Source organism: Bufo bufo, chromosome 1 (assembly GCF_905171765.1).
Source record: "Bufo bufo chromosome 1, aBufBuf1.1, whole genome shotgun sequence".
In the NCBI taxonomy this organism is placed as follows: Eukaryota; Metazoa; Chordata; class Amphibia; order Anura; family Bufonidae; genus Bufo; species Bufo bufo.
The window spans coordinates 351,259,316-351,279,100 of NC_053389.1; the positions used below are offsets into that span (position 1 = coordinate 351,259,316).

The following is a 19,785-nucleotide window of genomic DNA, read 5'->3' on the forward strand; positions in this document are numbered from 1 at the left end:
GAGCTCATTATGGGTCATATATTAAGCAAAGCCTATAAAATGTTTGAGAACTTCTAAAGCAAGTAGAAGGGATCCACAGCACTCGTCAGACTGCTTGATAATGACTTCACGTCGAAACGTTGCCATGTTTGTTGTCTGAATAAACTGCAAGATTATTTTGAACTGACGAGTGCTGTGGACCCCTTCTACTTGCTTGGTATTTGTCTGGGACTTTCAATCCTGGGTCCCCATCCGCTTGTACAACTTGCCCTGTGGACTACTATTGTCACGACTGTGACTGATCCAGACAGGTCTGGGAGGAGAAGGTCGCAGCGACTTGCTACTCGCGATAGCTTGTGAGTTTGCTCCGTGGTTCAGGGTATGTCATCTGGGTTTTGCCTTGTGAACCTTTTTGTCCTGACTGGGAGTTTGTAGGCATCCTTCTCAGGTGAGTCCTGTCTGCCACTCCCAGCTACTATATTAATTTCACTGTCACCAGCGGCGAAAAAAAAAATTACTGTCACGACCGCTACCCCAGCAGCAGTAGTGTCGCACCAGACGGAGGGGAAGGGGGACCCTTATCTACGGATGGGAATAGTATGGCCACCCCTGACTAACCGTAAGCTGGCACCTGTCTGCCCTGATACCCTAGACGGGGTGTGAACCCGTGCGGCGAGCAGGATGCCTAAACCCTCAGTCACCCTAACAAGCCTAGAGTGAGGAAAGGCCGATGGGAGCACTAGTCACCATCACTCATGTCTAGGAGAACAGCAGGGGAAGACAGCAACAAACAAACTAAATCAGAGATAGACTTATCCAGTCACGAGCAGAGAAGGCGATCCCAATCACGACAGTCCACGCCGGACAAGAGCTCCACAGCAACACTATCAAACGATCTCCTTCAAAGGTCAGAATAGAACTGGAAGTAAGGACTATATCTGGCAATGACTGCAAGTGAAAGTGAAACTAATATAGTAGCTGGGAGTGGCAGACAGGACTCACCTGAGAAGGATGCCTACAAACTCCCAGTCAGGACAAAAAGGTTCACAAGGCAAAACCCAGATGACATACCCTGAACCATGGAGCAAACTCACAAGCTATCGCGAGTAGCAAGTCGCTGCGACCTTCTCCTCCCAGACCTGTCTGGATTAGTCACAGTCGTGACAACTACGGTATCAAGTATCCTGAGGATCATAATTTTTCCCAAGTTGGGTTGGAGTACTGCTTAATATTGACTATACCGTCACTTCTAAAATTACAAATCTAGAAGAGAACATTAAATATCCAGTGACAACACAAATGATCACCCATTTTAGCTTTTTGCAATCAGGCCCGCCATCAGGGCAGTTGCAAAGAACTGAAAGGTTTTTATTTTTCTTCAAAGTGGTAAAACTAAATAAAAACTATACAAATTTGGTATCCTTGTAATTGTACTGACCCATAGAATAAGGTTGTCATGTCAATTTTAGTGCACAGTGAACGCCTTAATATCAAAACCCCAAAATCTTGGCAGAATTCCCCCCCCCCCACGAATAATTTTTTTCCTGTTTTGCAATACAGAACATAGTATATTAAATGGTGCCACACACAAACTAAGCCAGGGATGCCCAACCTGCGGCCCTCAGCTGTTGAAAAAATAAAACTCCCACAATGCCCTTCTGTAAGGATGATCATTGTAGGCTGTCTGGGAATGAGGCCCGCAGGTTGAGCATACCTGAACAAAGCCATCACATAGCAAAGTGAACGGAAAGTTAAAAATGTTATGGCTCTTGGAGTGTGGGAAGGAAAAATTAAAAATGCTTTTAAAAAGGAAAAAAATATTTTCCTTCTAGTTAAAACCAGATAGTAACACATATCCTATTTTTTCTAATCTCTCTTTATTATCTGATTGCAGATTTTTTAATTCTATTTTCTGAACATGAATATGGGGGCGTCCATCTAGCCTAAGCTGTTCTTAAGAGCATTTAGAAAGCATTAAGAAAACTGCTTTACAGTAGCCACATGGGCCATAGACACAATGCTCAGGAGGGGACCCTATTGACTTCTATGGGAGAATTTTCTGTGCATGCTCTGTGACCTGTGCAGAGGTCATTGTACAAGGGAAGCATAGATAAGCTTTGACAACCACCTATTTTGAATGGTGGATTCTGCCTTATCTGTACACATATTACAGGCAGAATTAGAATAATATATAACTGCAAAAAAGTGATCTGTACAGACCAAGATGTGGCACCTATTATTAGGCTTAGAGGCCAGTGTAAAACTGCAGGATTTTATGTTTTTTTGCTTAAATATAGATATTGACGTGGAAAATTAAAAAATAACATCACCAAAAGTTATTTAAAAATATGTTAAACATAATAGCAGGATTTAAACAATAGCTCATTTTGAGATGACACATTTCCTTTAAGTGTGCTAGTCTTGACAGCTACTATAAAACATTTATATTCAATCATGTTTAAAGGTATTGCACCAGTCTTGTTTTTACCTTTGGATGTCAGGGATTAATAAGAAATTAGGAAAACAGTACTGATAAAACTAGGATTATTCTACACAAAGACCCAAACCTATATTAGCAAATTATAATATATGTTTTATTCATTTACTTCCTAGTGTAGAATATGACTTTAGACAACAGGAAGAAAGATTCCTTCACATTCTGAAGAAACTTGATAAGGTGGAACCAAATCCTATTCTGTCTCCTGCTCCAAAACCAGAACCAGAAATTGAGCTTACTGAAAAACAGGAAGACCGGAAAAAAAAAAAAAAATTGAAGAAGAAATGTTTCTGGTGGATCTGACAACTAACATGGTGCAAGACCATTGTAACCAAGACTGCGTGCTCCTGGACATAGTGGAGCCTCCTCTCTTTAAAATCTGTATAAGATACTTTTTTTCATATGTAACTATATAAAAGGAAAATCTATTGTATAAATAGCTTTTTATAAGGTATAAATAATTTTATATCACGTGGTACATGATTCAAATATTAACAAGCATTTATTCTATTAACTTTTTGTTAATGCTTCACTGGGAACCAGTTTTCTGCCACTTACTTAAAATAAAATATAGTTTATTACCAGAAAATTGACATTTGAAGTCTGTTATGCAGTTTATACATGATGAGTTGCCCTGTGGGTACTGTAGACTCTTCCAGATCTTGACTATGCTAATTTAATCATGACATTCTGTGCAGCGACCCATTTTGTTATCCAGGGTGGACACTGGCATCACTCTACTCACCCTGTGTGTATTGGGGCTTGTAGTCAGTGAAACTTTTTTGTACTTTGTACTTTGCAAAAGTTAACCTTCCATCTTGCTTCCTGTTCAGATGCTAAGGTGCTGATCAACACTTCTATTTATTCTCAGAACTTTATTCAATGCCTTTCACTGAGCTCACCTAGGGAAGATGCGTGTTCCTATCTGATTGCCCATGTACCGAACTTCTGCCTGACAATGGACTCCGCCACCTTAGCCTTTTTCTCGTATTGACATTGCTACCCGTCCAAACTTGAACTTGTTTCTTGGATACATTTATATTCAACCTGCCTTGACTTCAGCCTACCTCCTGACTATGAATAATGCCTGATGCCCTGGTGCTTTGCATTGATGTCTCTGACCCCTGTAGGTCAGCTGCCAACTACATTGGGACTATCTCAAGGGTTAGCGACCTGGCGGCTCTCTTGCAAGACCAGATCCTTGCATAGGGGTTAAAGGGTGAAAACCAGGGGACGCCAGGATAACAACCTTAGAGTTAGAGTTAGCCAAAGTCAAATCGGTTAGTTGGTAGAGTGGGTCTACACCCACTGCCCGTTACACATCTAACGTCCCAACAGATGCCCTTAATATAATGTGCTGCAGTCCATTCTTTTAATGGCTCTTAGAAAACCCTTCTCCAATAGGCCTCATGCACATGACCGTATTTTGGTTCTGCATCTAATCTGCATTTATTTTGCAGATCACACGCGGGTCCCATTCATTTCTATAGGTTCTCAAAAAATTCAGACAGCACACGGATGCCATCCATATGCTGTCCGCATCTACGTGACCATGGAGGAGGGAATCAACCACCATGGCTACAAGTGGCACTACTACCAGCACTACCACCACCATAATTCTAGAAAACATTCTGTTGCTAATGCTACATTTATTTTGCAAATTTGAGATTCTTGGCAAATACATTTTGTACAAAATTCTCTCTATATCGAACCTCACACTAAATCCTACCTGTTATGTGCCATACTGGCCTCCATAAAATTCAGGGAGTGCAGGTTCCACATGCATGCTGGGTCCACTCTGCCTTTTACCATTTTTGGTGCCATAACAACCTCCATTAAATCCAGGGATGCAGGTACCAACATGCATGCTGAGCCCACTCTATACTTATAAATACAATGAGAGCAGGCTACAGCTTTGGACTTTGGACTCGAATTAAATAATATTAAATAATGTTTGAAAAGGCAGACATTTTGCTGAAAGGCGTGACAGTATAAAAGATATGTGACAATAAAAAAAGCAACTCTACAAGCTACTATACAGAGTACTGACCCTTTACTTCTATTACTGAATTTGGGACGCCATCCCTGGAACATGTGCACCAACCAGCAGGTATATTGCAGTGCCTACTGACTACAGCTACGTTACTCAAATTAAAATCAGCCTATGGGGCAGACAGGCTGGTCAGGAGTGCAAGACTAACTGGAGTCAGCCACACCTCCAGCTCCAGTACAACTGCAAAAAAAGGGGGTCAGTCAGCACATCCCAATGTGCAGGTGCACGCTGCCATGGCTAGAAACACAAAGAAATAAAGACAATGCAACAGCACTCTGCAAACCAAATAAAGTACAATAATGCCATCACCACCACAGCTACTGTATCCATTTCAATCATCAGGTCCTCCGCCAGAACCTCCTCCTCCCCATGGTAGTCCAAATGCTTCCTGTTTTTGCTAAAACGCATTAACAAAAAGACAATATTGAGCATTTTTCAGAGGACCCAGGGTGTTGTTGTCTCTTCTTAGGAAAAAAAAACAAGGCATCCCATTAGGAGGCATCATTGAAAACAGATGATGTAAATGAAAGGCTTCCCTAGGGCCGCAAGGTGGAGGTGCAGGAGTATGTGCTTTGAACACTGGCTGAAAGGCATGGTGTCAGACATCAACATCATCCTGATGTGACTGAGATGATGAGTGAGCCATCCAGTCCACAATGTTGTCCTTTTTCTCCACAATAATAATCTGTCACCTAGCAGAAGCAAGAGCAAGCTGTGGCCTGCTTCTAGTACTGGCTAGGCAGCTAATGTTGACTGTGCTGCTATTGCATGCAGTACTACAGCCACCCACAATCTCACTTGCGAATGACGTGGCACAGGTCTTTAATTTTTCATTACCCTAGCCATCACTATGCTGTCATTTACCAGACATTTTATTTTGAAGCATATTTAAACAATGACAAGTCACAGGTTTGGTACACTGATTATTAACCCTTTCGATACCAGCGCTGTACATGTATGGCGCTGGATCGATGTGTAAACATGGCGCCCGCTCGCACGTGCAGCGGGCGTCATGGCCGGCAGATCTCTACTGTTTCAAACAGCAGACATCCGTGGCTAATTACCGTGATTGGCAATAATGGCGATTGCGGTAATTAAATGCTTTAGATGTCGTGACCAAGTGAGGACACGGTCACCGCGGTCATATGGGCATGCCCATATGACGTCACCGCATCGTCATATGGGCATGCCGCCTTCCAGGATCACTGGGATGCAAACGCACCTCATCTAGCCAGTAGATTTCCTTATTTTTTTATTTTTTTATAATAATTGGGCTGCTAGCTGGCTCCTGCACATAAAACATTTTTTTTAAACGGTTTTGCAGTGCAGCAGAGCCTGTATGTATGTGAACAGCTCACGCACTGTACAGTAACTGACCCTGTCCTGTTCCTAGTGCTAAATCCTGCCTTCCAATTAATTCATTCATTCTACCTAACTAATCCCAATCACTAACACTGTCCCTGTAAGACCCTAAACCATGTACCCTAAATAAGCTGTATTGTGTGTCTACATTACTGTGTCAGTGACAGAGATGTCCTGTGTCCTGGCATATCAGTGGACAAGTGGAGAATGGCGTCTCTGCTTGGGACCTTACATAGTGCCTATGACACGTCTATATTGTCCTGCCGAATAGAGTCCCGCTCAATGTCATGTGATCCTCCCTCTTCATATTCCCTGCTCCGTTGTGCTCACTGCTATGATATGTAAAATGCATTTTGCAGAATTCACCAGAATTGAATCGCCAACACTTCAGCCTTGCTTGGAAGCCAAATTTTGGGGAAATTCTAAACAAATTTGATTTGTATAGAATCAGTTCACTCTTCTATAATTATCTGTGATAAACCTGCTAACTTGTCCCTTAAGGAGGAGTGAGATATATATATATATATATATATATATATATATATGAACTTTACAGAGGGAGATTAGTAGATAACAAAAGGATCACAGCAGCATGTCCGGTGAGTCTATTTATTGGAAGCCAAGAGTGCACACACAAATAGGTACGACGTTTCGGCTACGCAGTAGCCTTTATCAAGTATACAAGTACTAAAAATTGGCAGTCATATATATACACATGAATAACCACTCCTATAACATACTAGAGCCAATCAACTGGAGGCTCAACCTAATCAACACATATGTGACAATTAAAAATGGCCCAAACACACATGTCTGTGATTCATAATAAGATAAATGTGTACCTGATACCACATTGAATACCATCCGATACCCATAAGCGTATTGACGTTCCAAGTCGGCGTCTCCACAAGCATGTTGCGCATGTCAGTGACGTCACCGCATCGTCATATGGGCATGCCGCCTTCCAGGATCACTGGGATGCAAACGCACCTCATCTAGCCAATCAGCGTGCACATTCAATGACAGAAGTCACGTGTGTCAAGCAGCATTGACTCACGTGACAGTCACATGACAGGCGCAAGGTCCTACATCCCCCATAGGCAAAACGGAAATACAAAACCTTCGTGTATATGACATATATCTACCCACAGATGCACAGATGGGGGCAAAAATCATACAGTCAGGTCCATAAATATTGGGACATCGACGCAATTCTAACATTTTTGGCTCTATACACCACCACAATGGATTTTAAATGAAACGAACAAGATGTGCTTTAACTGCAGACTGTCAGCTTTAGTTTGAGGGTATTTACATCCAAATCAGGTGAACGCAGGGGTGGACTGACCGGTCGGGCACTTCGGACATGGTCCGAGGGCCCGCCGGGATGGAGGCCCGCCCCAGAATAACATAACACCGGGCCCCGCTCACTGTAATAGTAATATTCCTATGTGAACAACTTGAAATCCCCTGCGACCCTCTCCCTCTCTGTACTCACAACCTCAGTAGCATAGAGGCAGCAGCAGGCGGTGTAATAGGAGCCAACAGTGGAAGCTAGCCCTGCCCCTCCCTCCAACCAATCAGAGGCAACCAGCACTAATTCACAGCACAGGGGGAGTCGCAGGGACTCAGAGAATCGTCTGAGTTTATCAGTTAAAAGAATCGAATGAGTCAGAGACATGTCACCGAGTCCCTGCCGCCAGACTTCCTGCTCTGCGGCTCCCTGTCTCCTGACAAGTCCGTCCGGGGATGGATGTAGCAGAGCTGTGCGTGTACATGGTGCTTGCAGCAATGTAGCAGAGCTGTGTGTGTACAGGGTGCTTGCAGCAATGTAGCAGAGCTGTGTGGGTACAGGGTGCTTGCAGCAATGTAGCAGAGCTGTGTGTGTACAGGGTGCTTGCAGCAATGTAGCAGAGCTGTGTGTGTACAGGGTGCTTGCAGCAATGTAGCAGAGCTGTGTGTGTACAGGGTGCTTGCAGCAATGTAGCAGAGCTGTGTGTTTACAGGGTGCTTGCAGCAACGTAGCAGAGCAGGAAGCCTGGCAGGGACTCGGTGACAGGATTATTTTAACTCAAAGAATCAAATGAGTCTCTGACTCATTTGATTCTTTTAACTAATAAACTCTTAGACCATTATCTAAATCCCTGCAATAACTATACAGTGTAATTACATCAGTCTGCTCCACTGCAGCAGAGCTGTGTTTGCCAGGAGCGAGTCCCTCCTGACCTTCGGTTCACTTGAGAGCCGACTCAGCAAGTGAACTGAAGATTTGATGAGCTGAGCATGCGCATTGATCTTCAGTTCACTTGCTTCTGCCGGCTCAGGAAGTGAACCGAAGAACCTATTCATGAAAAAGATCCGAACTTCCCATCTCTAAAACTCAGTAGCAGGCCGGGCGGCAGTGCAACTCACTGACTTCACGCGCCTGCTCCTCCTACTTCATTCATAAAGTGGGAGGACAGGCACGTGACGTCAGTGAGTTGCGCTGCCGCCCGGCCTGCTACTGAGGTTGTGAGTACAGAGAGGGAGAGGATCGCAGAGGATTTCAAGTTGTTCACATCGGAATATTAGTATTACAGTGAGTGGGGCCCGGTGTAATAGAATACAGTGACTGCACCGGGCCCCGCTGCCATTACAACACCAGATGCCGGTGTTCCGTTTACTTGACAGTATTATGTCTATATCGTGGGAGATAGTTTTGCATTACGTCTAGCTTGAACTGCTGACTAATATAAAATTTTTCATTTCCTTAAAACTACACTGCTCAAAAAAATAAAGGGAACACTTAAACAACACAATGTAACTCCAAGTCAATCACACTTCTGTGAAATCAAACTGTCCACTTAGGAAGCAACACTGAGTGACAATCAATTTCACATGCTGTTGTGCAAATGGGATAGACAACAGGTGGAAATTATAGGCAATTAGCAAGACACCCCCAATAAAGGAGTGGTTCTGCAGGTGGTGACCACAGACCACTTCTCAGTTCCTATGCTTCCTGGCTGATGTTTTGGTCACTTTTGAATGCTGGCGGTGCTTTCACTCTAGTGGTAGCATGAGACGGAGTCTACAACCCACACAAGTGGCTCAGGTAGTGCAGCTTATCCAGGATGGCACATCAATGCGGGCTGTGGCAAGAAGGTTTGCTGTGTCTGTCAGCATAGTGTCCAGAGCATGAAGGCGCTACCAGGAGACAGGCCAGTACATCAGGAGACGTGGAGGAGGCCGTAGGAGGGCAACAACCCAGCAGCAGGACCGCTACCTCCGCCTTTGTGCAAGGAGGAACAGGAGGAGCACTGCCAGAGCCCTGCAAAATGACCTCCACCAGGCCACAAATGTGCATGTGTCTGCTCAAACGGTCAGAAACATACTCCATGAGGGTGATATGAGGGCCCGACGTCCACAGGTGGGAGTTGTGCTTACAGCCCAACACCATGCAGGACGTTTGGCATTTGCCAGAGAACACCAAGATTGGCAAATTCGCCACTGGCGCCCTGTGCTCTTCACAGATGAAAGCAGGTTCACACTGAGCACATGTGACAGATGTGACAGAGTCTGGAGATCCCGTGGAGAACGTTCTGCTGCCTGCAACTTCCTCCAGCATGACCGGTTTGGCATTGGGTCAGTAATGGTGTGGGGTGGCAATTCTTTGGAGGGCCGCACAGCCCTCCATGTGCTTGCCAGAGGTAGCCTGACTGCCATTAGGTACCGAGATGAGATCCTCAGACCCCTTGTGAGACCATATGCTGGTGCGGTTGGCCCTGGGTTCCTCCTAATGCAAGACAATGCTAGACCTCATGTGGCTGGAGTGTGTCAGCAGTTACTGCAAGACGAAGGCATTGATGCTATGGACTGGCCCGCCCGTTCCCCAGACCTGAATTCAATTGAGCACATCTGGGATATCATGTCTCGCTCTATTCACCAACGTCACGTTGCACCACAGACTGTCCAGGAGTTGGCAGATGCTTTAGTCCAGGTCTGGGAGGAGATCCCTCAGGAGACCGTCCGCCACCTCATCAGGAGCATGCACAGGTGTTGTAGGGAGGTCATACAGGCACGTGGAGGCCACACACACTACTGAGCCTCATTTTGACTTGTTTTAAGGACATTAAAGTTAAAGTTGGATCAGCCTGTAGTGTGTTTTTCCACTTTAATTTTAAGTGTGACTCAGAATCCAGACCTCCATGGGTTATAAAATTTGATTTCCATTTTTTTATTTTTGTGTGATTTTGTTGTCAGCACATTCAACTATGTAAAGAACAAAGTATTTCAGAAAAATATTTAATTAATTCAGATCTAGGATGTGTTATTTTTGTGTTCCCTTTATTTTTTTGAGCAGTGTATTTTCCACGATATAGACATAATACTGTCAATTAAACGTCACAGAGGTGCTGAAGAGGTCTAGATATTTGCATTTTGTTAACCTTTATTTTTGTTTGCATTTTGTTAACCTCTACTGCGCCAAGTCGTCTTTTTCGCGCATGCGCAGTGTATTGGGGATCATTCACTCACAGGGACACTGTTATGGGGGATCTGTGGATGACACTGTATATGCTGCTATATATGTGTCATCCACAGAGCCCCCCCCACAACAGTGTGTCATCCACAGAGCCCCCCCCCACAACAGTATGTCATCCACAGAGCCCCCCCCACAACAGTGTGTCATCCACAGAGCCCCCCCCACAACAGTGTGTCATTCACAGAGCCCCCCCCCCCCACAACAGTGTGTCATCCACAGAGCCCCCCTCCACAACAGTGTGTCATCCACAGAGCTCCGCCCACAACAGTGTGTCATCCACAGAGCCCCCCCCACAACAGTGTGTCATCCACAGAGCCCCCATAACAGTGTGTCATCCACAGAGCCCCCATAACAGTGTGTCATCCACAGAGCCCCCATAACAGTGTGTCATGCACAGAGCCCCCATAACAGTGTGTCATCCACAGAGCCCCCATAACAGTGTGTCATCCACAGAGCTCCCATAACAGTGTGTCATCCACAGAGCCCCCATAACATTGTGTCATCCACAGAGCCCCCATAACAGTGCCATCCACAGATCCCCCCCCATAACAGTGCCATCCACAGATCCCCCCATAACAGTGCCATCCACAGATCCCCCACAACAGTGCCATCCACAGATCCCCCCCATAACAGTGCCATCCACAGATCCCCCCACAACAGTGCCATCCACAGATCCCCCATAACACCTTTTGGTTCAAAATATTTTTTTATTTGGCTATTCCCCACCCCTCTTGTAATTGTTCCGCTACTTTTGGGCTGCGCGGGAATGAGTTGAGTCACTTCGGTGGCCAATCCCGTCCTGCAGCGCGTGATCCCGCAAGACCTGCCGCTGTAGGTCACGGATCTCGCGGGATCACGCGCCAAAGTGACTGAACTCATGTAGCCCGCAAGTAGCGGATCAGTCGAACAAGTACAAGGTGGGTGGGGGGATAATCTGTGGGGTTGCCCAGACGGCTAGGCCCTTCACAGTAGTTATTAAACCCTTTCAGCAGTCCCCCATTCACTGAAGGGGAGACTGCTGAAAGGGATTAATCACTAATGTGAACGGCCTCCCCCCCTTTCACAGTAGTTATGCCCAGATATGTGCCCCCTTCACAGTAGTTATGCCCACACTGCTTCTAACAGAGGCTCACTAATAAACGCTGAGATTAGATCACCCCATATGGGAGCATTGAATCAATGCTTTCCTATGGGGAAAAATCTGACCCTGGAGGTCATCATGCAGGGTGTGAGGACGTCCAGCGTCAGATACCGGACCAAAGGTCTGTTTTACTCCAGGAAGCCCTCAGGTGGCTGCCGGCCACTAGAGGCCGACTTATTGCTGGAACGTAAACAATGCAGTTTCTCTAGAACATTGCAGTTCGATTTGCAAAAGGGACACTGTACCCAGACCACTTCAATGAGCTGAAGTGGTCTGGGTGCCTTTTGTGTCACTTTAACTTTGAAATCTTATTAAAGATTGTGTAGGGTGTGGCTGGAGGCAAGGCATGGAGGCGGGACAAGGGTGTGGCTTGCAGCAGAACATGGGTGGGGCCTGTAAGGGGGCCCTTGATTTATTTTGCCCGGGGGCCCTGAGGGTTCTCAGTCCGCCCCTGGGTGAACGGTGTAGTCTCTCCTCGTCATGCCAAGTTGCATGGGCTCATCCAAAAGAGTTTCCGCCTGGATCCCCACAGGAAAGGAGTCAGGTTTGGTCGCAGCCTGTGGAAAGAACAAATGCTCCCGCTGACGTTCCCTAATGCGTCTGTCCAGTCTCACAGCAAGAGTCATAATTTGTTCTAAAGTGTCAGGACAGGGGTAGTTAACTAGCATGTATTTAAGACTTTTGGAGAGTCCTGCCCTGAACTGACATTTCAGAGCGGGCTCATTCCAGCCCGAGGGAACACACCACTTCTGAAATTGAGTGCAATATTCCTCTACAGGTCGGTTTCCCTGGGAGAGGGATTTCAACTGGGACTCAGCCACGGTCACCCTATCCGGTTCATCATAGAGGATACCCAGAGCCTGAAAAAACAGCTTCAACAGGCATAAGACACGGGGAGTCAGTGGGCAGGGAGTATGACCATTCCTGTGGGTCAACTTGTAACAGAGAGATAACAATCCCCACTTTTTGCTGTTCAGATCCAGAAGAATAGGGGCATAAACGGAAGTACAACTTACAGCTCTCCCTAAATGCAAGGAAACATCTGCGGTCTCCGAAAAACCGATCCGGCAACTTAACATGGGGTTCCATGTGCTGTAGGGAGGGACCAAGTACAGGTAGGGTCTGAGCAGATTCCTGTTGCTGTAATCTTTCCCCTAACTGCTGTACAATTTGTGCAAGGTTATGGATCTGATCAGTGAGCACTCGCATCGGGTCCATAATGTAGGTGGGCCAGTGATTCTGTCACGGATGGGGGTAGGGAAGCATGCACCCCTGACTGCCACCCACGCCTCTGCCCCTACCTACTTGCACGATCCGTCCTAGGTAACGGGGCGTAACTGGACGGCAGTCCCTAACTTAAGTAAGTGCAGGGGAAAACAAAAGACAGGACAAACAGAACACAAAGCAAGTCAAACTAGCCGAAGTCAAATACCAGGAAGTCAAATCAGAACAAGGGAGCAACAAGAGCGAGTCTAAACACAAGCCGGAAGTCAGTACCAGGAGATCATGACAAACAACAGGGGATAAGCAGAAGCAAGGTTAAACGAGCAGAGCCGAGGTCAGGATTCAGGAACACAATGCCAGGAATACAGGAGCGTATAAAGACCTTCGTCACAGGCAATCTGTGGCCAGCAGGCTGCCTGTTTAAATAGGCCTGGCTGGTGAGTCACATGATTTGACCAGCGTCACATGACTCACAGCAGCCCAACTCAGCCAAGCACCGATCATCATTATCGGCGCTCGGCTTCCCTGCTGCTCGACTGCTGCCATGGAGACGAGGACACAGGCTACGTCCTTGCCCCTCTCTTCGCGCAGGTTGCCGGCGGTGCTCCGAAGGAAGCACGCGCCGCCTGCCCCTCGTTACAATAGTACAATGTAACTTCTCCGCTGAACGTAAATGAAGGCATATATATATATTTTTTTGATTAATGAACTCCCCCCAAAAAAAAAAAAAAAAAAAATATAGAAATAACAATCACAATTCAACGCAGAACGGCATTTAAGATGCATTCTTTTTCCTATTACTACACCCCAATAAAAGAAATATAACAATCACAATTCACCGCAGAACGGCTAATGGGATGTATGTATCTTTCCTATTACCATAATACACCCCGTAAATGGCAGTAGTACAATGTAACTTCACCGTAGAACGCCAATTATGACATCTATTCTTTCCTTTTTTTTCTATTAATACACCCCTCAAATAAAGTAAAACCATGTAAAATTAACGCAGAACAGCTAATAGGATGTACGGATCTTTCCTATTAATACACCCCGTAAATGGCTATATCACACAGAACTTGCACCCCAATCACAAGCAAGGTTTGCTGGAATTAGTGATGTATCATATAGTGCAAACAACCTAAAAGCAGCATTATAACATATATTTGGATCCCCAATTAGTGCAGCAAGGTGTAATAGAATCGCTCCTATTACCCAGGCTGTACACTCTCCTATTGCACCCTGTTCTCCTTTTATAGTGTAGATGATGCCTCCCTATCCTTTCCCTACACCTTGAATTATCTTTCCCTGAACTTGTAAATAGTTTTTTCAGCACAATGAAGTCTTTCCTAGCACTTTCCCTAGCGCCTGCTGACGTCTCTACCTGCACTAAGTACACTGGAAAATGGCTGAATCCAAAATGGCTGAGGCTATTTATAGGACTGTGACATCACAGGGCTGGCTGGCTGCTGATTGACTGCATGCATGGCATTGTGGGTGATGCCTTGTTCCCAGAGTTCTTTGCTCCATGTCCTAACACGTGCAGCAGCCATTTTAGGCAAAAATGAGATTAGTTACCACGATGCATGAGGAAATCTGGCTTCGGTCTGAATGAAATTTTTCATCAACTTCGATTCGCTCATCTATAATGTTCACCATCACTGAACTACAGTGTTTTACACATCTACACAGGGAATAAAGGAGGGGGCCAGAGTCTATGAACCAAGTAGAGCCCCCGGAAGGTAGCATAATAAACTACTTTTGGTGTCCAAACAGCCCACCCTCCCTTCAGTGGATGGCCTGACCCTGGCTGCTTCTGAACTGGCTGAAAAATGAAAGGTGAGCTCTGATTCGTTGCTATGGGCCAGTTTTCTTATTATTATTTTTATTATTATTTCTTATTAGACAGTTTTCATAAATGAGGCCCAATGTCTGCCCCATCCATCTCAAACAAATTTACTGCAGCACAGATGTGTAGAGGATGGTATACAGACCCTTTTTAATGCAATCGCTGAGAGGAGCAGCAGAAACCAATGTACACATCAGTCACACCAGACCACGGGAGCTGGCTGCTGACATGGAGGAAGGAGGGAGAGGACACCGACAGAAAGTATGAGGGAGGAAGCTGAAGACACAGGGAGACTTATCAAACTGGTGCAAAGCAAAACTGATCAGATTTTACCTTTAATTTTTTAAAGAAAATTTAAAGGTGGAATCTGATTGGTTGCAATGGGCAACTAAGCCAGTTTTCCTTTCATCAGCTTTGATAAATCTCAGTGGCAGCACACAATGTCTTGATACAGCATCAGGGTCATGTATGGAAAAGAGGTGAGGGAGGCATCTTTCACATGAGCGAGTTTTCCATCCGGATGTACTTCCACACACACACACTTTTAACTTATAGGTGGAATCTCTGCTCCAGGATGAAGAGGAGGGAGACTCAGAACACAACAATAGAGGTTGAACTTATAGTTCCTGGGCTCGTGTTTAACCCTTTTTGAATATCAGAACCACATTTGCTATGTCCCAGTCTTGAGGAACAGATCTTGTCATTATAGTCGTTAAATATTTTACAAATAATGGTCTGTCTATGACATTACTTAATTCTCTTAGGATACAGGGGTGTGACATCTAGACCAGGTGATTTGTCTATTTAATCTTTTGCTTATCTAATATAGAATGCCATTAAGAGTTATAATTAGTCTAACAATTATTGTCATATAATCAATTAAGAAAGTCTGAACTTGATGGACTTGTGTCTTTTTAAACTATGTAACTATGTGCAGTACCTCAGAATGGGCTACTTGCAAATTGTTCTCGATTTGATGCTATTTCATCTGTTCATGCTTTTCATTATGCAATGTATATATTCCCCAAATCTGACTTTAGGTGGCACTGTTTAGTTATGCCCTTACTCACCAGAGGGCATTAGCTTTCCCTCTGAGGGAGGAGCTGGATAGATGCTGGTTTCAGGTTTAGCTTTGCTTGTGAGACAAGCAGATGCCTGTGAACCTGTGTGAAGCTGGAGGCGAGGAAAGAGACTATTTCTCCAGGAGGATCATTATTCCTTTAAAAGGAGAGATTCCCTGAGGGAGGGAGGAACAGATATCCAAAGACTGTCTAATATCACAAGGCCGTGTGTGTTAGCAAGGAATTCGCTAATTATGGCTAGTGACTTTGCTTCTTGTGGAAGGATTAACAATTAACAGCACTTTTCACACTTTAAATAACAGATTGGCAGCCTGTATGTGGTAACAATGTGTATGGGAGTATCCCAACTCAAAGGTGGATATCGGGTGGAAAAAAAAAGTTGGGAGTGTGTGTTGGAAACAAGCCATTGCTTCATTGAAAGCACATTCATTAGTGACGCTTGCACGTATTTGGGAGTCAGAAGAAATAGCTGTTGGTCTAAATGAGTTCGAGCTATCCAAAAGTATATGGAGAACCTAAAGTTGGATTCAGGTTTTCTGCTGCAGTTTTTAAAGCCAAAACTATGCATGGATCATTAGAGAACAAAGTATTAACAGATATTATTTCACCTCTTTTTTAATAAACTTCTGGTTTTGGCTTCAAAAACTGCATCACAAAACATGAATGTGTAAACCCAGTCTAAGGCTACATGTACACGACCATATGTGTTTTGCTGTGCGCAAATTGCAGATCCGCAAAAAAAAAAAAACGGATGACATCCGTATGCTATCCGTTTTAATTTTTTTGCGGATCCATTGTAACAATGCCTAAAACGGACAAGAATAGGACATGTTCTATTTTATTTGCGGGGCTACGGAACGGACATACTGATGTGGAGAGCACAGTAGTGTTCTGTCCGCATTTTTTGCGTACCAATTGAAAGGAATGGGTCTGCATCCTGTCCACAAAAAAACTGAACAGACAAGGAAGCAAACAACGTTCGTGTGCATGTAGTCTGACTGAAATGCAGCGAACATGCTCTTGAGGATTCTTGTGATGTAAATCCACAGTGTTGCACAGTGACAGCAAAGTGGATGAGATTTTAAGAAATCAACAAGGCCAAAAGGAAGGGGAGCAGTTACATGGTAAAACTTAACTTTTAATATATATAAAAAAATACTCCCATAACCGGGAGTTAAAATACCCCTTACAAACATATATAGACAAACAGGTGCAGGACCTAAATTAGTGTGCCATCTAGAAAGCAGCGACACACCAGGCTAGGTGCATACCACCCGGGGCCTAAACACATGCCAACCTAGGTGCATGCAGCCCAGGGCATAAGGTCCCTGAATCCAAGTCCCATAAATAGATGCCGGGACAATAGGGACACCATGTAAAAACATGGAATGGTCTTACCGGTTTAGTTGAGAACCTCACTATTCACAAGGTGTGGAATGTCGGTAGGAAAATGGTCACTCCCTGTGGGCTTCTCGGTACCAGATGTCCAGACAGTGGTGCAGGCATCTGGTTCTTAGGTCAATCGTAGCAGTAGGGAATGGGGGGGGGGGCTCTTATGGCACAGCCCCACAAAATAGGGCAAGACAGAGTACTACTGCAGTGAGGCGTATGGCATTGTTCCACAGTATCACCTTCAAGAAATATATAAACATACAGGCAACCCGTTAGAAAAAAAGATCCCACACAGCCTACACTAATAGTGAGTGAAGGATGGTACTCACAATACTCCCGGAGAGGCGTGTAGCAGATGTCCAGGGTCGTGGGCACTGGAGTTCACAGTGCCCCACTAACAAACGTAGGTCTGACAGGCGCCGTATGGCACGCTGTATTTGAAAGAAGGGGAGGAGAGCCGGCCCCTGTGAGTGTGCACGGAGCGATGCCAGCCCACGTGACCGCACCAAATCACATGATCGGGTCAGCGGAGGTACGGCGCTCAGCTCCAGTGTGCAGGAGCATGCGGCCTGGCGCGCCAGGACTGCCAACATCAGGCGCAGCCTCAGTGACGTGTAGACGTAGCCACGTCACTGAGGTATGAGTACCCATACCTGTCAGTGGAGTACTAAGGCTGCCGGTAGGGGGGTGGAGCTGTTGGGATGAAAAGTCAAACTCCACAGCTACTACACTGCCACCCTAAGATACTAAGGGAGACATGAGTAACAGCCCACCAGTACATGAAAAAAGGGACATTATTGGCAGGGGTCAAAAACACGCCTAAGAGAATAGGGAAGTAATCTATAAACCAGACCATAGTGACTAATAATAAAGTGATGGACATATGTCGTTAGTCCAAAGATATGATGAGGGAGCTAAACAGTGATGGGGAGTCATAAGAAGCACCCAAAGTGTAATTGTTCATTTAGACCATAGGGGTGGGAGGTGTTAAGTTTAAAAATCCACCAGCACTCTTTTTGAAGGATGTGTCTATCCCTAGCAAAATCCCCTTCGGTCCCGACCCACAGAATTAAAATATCAATGTAGCGGGACCAAAGGGTGATGTGCTCGGTATACCAACTGGGCACGTCCCCGAACACATCTGTCTCCTCCCACCAGCCCAGGAGAAAATTAGCGTAGGACGGCGCGCATGAGCTGCCCATAGGGGTGTCCCTGAGCTGGTGGTATGTCCAGCCATCAAATAGGAAAAAATTCCTAGTTAGTGCAAATTGTAGAAATTCGAGGACAAAGTCGTTGTGTGCGCAGAGAACTGGCAGCCCCTGGCTTTCAAAAAATGTGCAGACGCTTCCTGGCCCTTATCGTTCAATTGACGACAGGAACCAATCCGGTTCTATACAAATGTGCTCCGATTTCGTCAATAAATCACCCGTATCCCTAACATATGAGGGCAAAGATTGTACAAATGGACAGAGTAGATGTTCCACATAGATGCCAATATTTTGTGAGAGACTCCCCACCCCTGAAACGATGGGGCGTCCCCTAACAGGTAGGGTGTACTTGTGGACCTTCAACAAACAATAAAAGGTTGCTACCACTGCAGGGGAGGGGTATAGAAACTCAAACTAATCACCACTGATAAGTTGGTCAGTCTTAGCCCTTGTTAATATCTTTCGTAACTCACTCTGGTATCTCACGGTCGGGTCACTGGGTAGCACCTCATAACCCTGTCTGTCGTTGAGGATAGCTAGGCAAATTTCCTAGTATGCCGAAGTGTCCATAATGACGATGTTCCCCCCTTTGTCAGAGGGTTTGATGGTTATATTTTTGTCGCCTTCTAATGACTCAAGCACATGTCTCTCTTCCTTACTACAATTAAACCTAATAGAAGAGGAATCAAGAGTAGAGAGTTCTGCGATGTCTGTTTTACAAAAACATCAATACATAAGACCTCCCCTAGCGGAGGCATTTTGGTGCTTTTCTTCTTCAGGTCCGTAAAGGGGCCCCTACCCTCAAAGTTAATGGGCTTAGTGTCCAAATTGTACAATAAGTGGACATCACCAAGGATCTCCACCGGTATGCCCAGATCATGACTCTCTTTGTGGTCTTTAAGCTTGAAGTGCTTGTGCCACCTCAGCTTCCGGTGGAGATACTTGGCCCAACGAAACAGATCAAACCTCGTAGTTGGAATGAATGAGAGACCACGTCTAAGTAACTTATTCTCTATTTCAGTCAAGGGATGGGAGGACAGATTGATAACTATTTTATCGTCAACTAATCTTTTTGCATGGTCGATGGTTGAGTGTTTCAGCTCTGCAGCGGATAGTGTGTCCCTTAGTCTAAAAAAGATGACGAGGACGAGGATGAGGGCTGGATAGGGGGAACACATTGTGGTTGGTTAGAAAATTGATTTGTGTTAAATCGGCCTCCCCATCTCCTAGATCTATAACCCCCCCAACCACGGCCCATATTCCTGGCGGGGCCACCCCTTACGGGGCATGAACCCCGTGTTAGGTCACTAGTAGGGATGAGCGAACCCGAACTGTATAGTTCAGGTTCGTACCGAATTTTGGGGTGTCCGTGACACGGACCCGAACATTTTCGTAAAAGTCTGGGTTCGGGTTCGGTGTTCGGCGCTTTCTTGGCGCTTTTTGAAAGGCTGCAAAGCAGCCAATCAACAAGCATCATAC

The 19,785-nt window shown here is 45.3% G+C and overlaps 2 protein-coding genes across 3 annotated transcripts in view; one reads left to right on the forward strand and one right to left on the reverse strand.

The window, feature by feature from the left end:
* INSYN2B (inhibitory synaptic factor family member 2B) overlaps nt 1–3,019 on the forward strand; it is a 75,630-nt gene extending 72,611 nt beyond the window's left edge. Inside the window, exon 4 of the mRNA XM_040442845.1 lies at nt 2,593–3,019. Coding sequence (XP_040298779.1) covers nt 2,593–2,779 — 187 coding nt within the window. The 3' untranslated portion in view covers nt 2,780–3,019. The remainder of the gene's footprint in view (nt 1–2,592) is intronic.
* The window catches only part of DOCK2 (dedicator of cytokinesis 2), a 1,232,183-nt gene that overhangs the window by 552,374 nt on the left and 660,024 nt on the right, over nt 1–19,785 (reverse strand). The gene's annotated exons all lie outside the window — the stretch shown is intronic.